This window comes from Anarrhichthys ocellatus, unplaced genomic scaffold (genome assembly GCF_004355925.1).
Source record: "Anarrhichthys ocellatus isolate YVR2014 unplaced genomic scaffold, GSC_Weel_1.0 scaffold1347, whole genome shotgun sequence".
NCBI lineage: Eukaryota > Metazoa > Chordata > Actinopteri > Perciformes > Anarhichadidae > Anarrhichthys > Anarrhichthys ocellatus.
In genome coordinates this window covers 9045-11761 of record NW_022281321.1, presented here as the reverse complement: position 1 = coordinate 11761, position 2717 = coordinate 9045, and the positions used below count along the sequence as shown (strand labels likewise).

General features: G+C 40.6%; 1 protein-coding gene across 2 annotated transcripts in view; it reads right to left on the bottom strand.

Annotated features, from left to right (window-relative positions):
• Positions 1 to 324: 324 nt before the first annotated feature.
• The window catches only part of arfgap2 (ADP-ribosylation factor GTPase activating protein 2), an 11407-nt gene continuing 9014 nt past the window's right edge, over positions 325 to 2717 (bottom strand). For both annotated transcript variants that reach the window (XM_031839160.1, XM_031839162.1), the window contains 3 exons: positions 1484 to 1571; positions 1105 to 1229; positions 325 to 918 (listed from right to left, as the gene is read on the bottom strand). In XM_031839160.1, coding sequence (XP_031695020.1) covers positions 898 to 918; positions 1105 to 1229; positions 1484 to 1571 — 234 coding nt within the window. In that variant the 3' untranslated portion in view covers positions 325 to 897. The remainder of the gene's footprint in view (positions 919 to 1104; positions 1230 to 1483; positions 1572 to 2717) is intronic.

Here is a 2717-nt window from a genome sequence, read left to right as displayed (position 1 = left end):
CACGGCCACGCCAGGAACAATAGGTCTATGAAGGGACATAAACCGGTCGGTCCGGTCGATAACTCGGTGAATGTCAAGTCTGCCATGAAGGTGAAGGCGCTGCAGCATCAACCAGAGAGAATAACTTCTTAGCGAACTTGCATGCTGCCCGGGTCTGAAATGACATTTTTATCTTAAACTATCTTTAGAAATGTAAACTGAAGACTTCCAACCTTTCAAAATAAAAGGTTAAACTGCAGAGAGAAGGCAGAGTGGAGACTTCAGATTGAGTGAAGGTTTAGTTTGAGGAGTTTGAATCAAAGCCGTGTAGTTTAACAGCTCCTCCGGGTCACAGGAGGCTCTGGTCTCTGCCGGGTTTAACTAGTTTATTAAAAACATAAATAAATAACCAGAGCAGCTCGTGATGCTCCGATGTTTTTACAACATATACTTTCAGACAGAAACGCATATTTCAGTGTTTTGTGTCAATGAAAATAAAAGTAAATCTGAACTTCAGTGAATCAAACACCAAATGCAGAAATTCTGTATTCGTGTTCAAATTAACGTTGAAAATATATATATACACACTGCACTTTTCTTTTAATATCACAAAAAAACATAAGACATTTGATAATATGAATCAAAAACAACACTTTGATTTATGTATAAGGAATAAAATGTAGAATTAACTCTGGCGTCCTTTTTGAAAACTAAGACCAACAGAAGTGGGTTTCAGGAGAAGAACAGCGACTTCACCCTGTGACGCTCTCACTCCTGCAGCATTGTCTCTAGAGGAGGACGCTTTTATTTTCCCCATGCAACCCTTCCTGCTGCCCATCTCTCTCTCGCGGTCTGTCAGGAGGCCGGGCGGCTCTTCACAGGCGTCAGTCAGCGTTTCCTCCCAAAGGTCAGAGGTGATCAGTACGAGCCGTATCGATCCTGAGAAAACATTTCACAAATCCAGAGAAATGAGCAAATATTGTTGAATCACTTCCCCGGTTACTACAATTTAACAACTCGGTTTAAAGAGACAGTAGAGACTCTGCAGAAGAACCTCTCACACACACACACTTCTGAACACCGCTACTGTCTCTTTCAGGTGACGTTGACCGGCTGACGTCTCACCTGGATTGTATTCATGACCCCGTTGGCCAGGACGGCCATCTTTCCCGCTACAGTCTTCACTCCCTGTTTGAACTGTGCGATGTCGGGGCCGGCGGGGAGCACGCTGTCGAAGCCCGGGCCCCTGCCTGAGAGGAGGGGACGTTCAATCACTCATTTGGGGAGGAAGTTAGATGATAAGGGTGCAGATAGATTTTCCTTCACACACTAGTTTATTTTGACTCACTAGAGCACCGAATGTGGATTCATCCGCCGCTAAAAATAGTCCCCAACAAATGCACTATTTCCAGCTGTTCCAGCTGTTTCAGGGAATTCTGAACCCTTTTGAAAATATGAATCTGCAGCTCTTTTCTACACAAACACTCAAACAAACAGGAGTTACCTTTTTGGTCACTTCCGTCCCCAAACAGGTCAGCTGAGCTGATGGAGGTGCTTCCAGACATGGTCTCCAGTCGGGTCTTTGCATCGTACTGAGAGGACCAAAGACAAGTCATCGTGACCGAGTTACTGCTGTCATATATATATAAGCATGTATCCAAGTGGCACTCGAGTTCAGTTATCATCCTAAACTGAAGCGCAGAGATAAAACTAGAAAATGCATTTCCTGCTGAAAATGCGTTGGAATGCTGAAAGCTGAAATGAATCGCAAAAACATTGCTGAAAATAGATATCCAATTTAAAAAAAATTGCAAAAAGCTTAATAATTCAAAAAGTTGAAAGATTACAAATATGAAGTCATATCACACCTCTCCTGAAAGAGCTGAACATTTTGATATTCGAACGGTTTCTGTAGCTTAAAAAAAATTTCAGCGGTAGTGATATTTGTTGTAGTAGTAGTAGAAGTTGTAGTAGAAGTATTATTAGCAATAGAAGTATCAGTAGCATTTGAATAAGTACTAGTTGTAGCAGTAGTGATATTTGTAGTAGCAGTAGTAGTAGAAGTTGTAGTCCAAGTATTAGTAGTAGTAGAAGTATTAGTAATTCGAAGTAGTAGAAGTAGCATCAGTAGTCGTAGTAATAGCTGTAGTAGTGGTCGTAGTATTTAATATAACAGTAGTAGTAGTAGAAGAAGTAGTAGTAATAGTAAAGTCAGTTTTTGAAGTAGTAGTAGTACTAGTAGCAGTCGTAATAATAGCTGTAGTAGTAGCAGGAATAGCAGTAGTAGCAGTTGTGGTATAAGTAATAATAGTAGTGGTAGTAATAGCAGTAGTGGTAGTAATAATAGTGATGGTATCAGTAATAGCAGTAGTAGTAGTAGTAGTAATAGTAGCAACAGCAAAAGTTGCAGTAGTAGTAGCAGTAGTAGTAGTAGTGATACTAGAAATATTAGTAGCAGTAGTTGTCACAGTATTAGTAAGAGCATTCATTATTTCAACAAAAAAGCCTAATTTTGAGCTTAACGTTTAAATACAGTTAATCCATGAGGCTTTTATTTTGAAAGGGTGGGACTGGGTGGGGGAGAGAGGGGGAGAGGAGACATAATCTTAATGTTTGACACACATAAACAGAGGTTATTAAATGACAGGCTTCATCACAAGCATTTCAGTTAGAATTCATTTTGTGGGGCCTTTACTTTAAAATGGGGTGTGTGTGGGGGGGGGGGGGGGCCTCTTAAA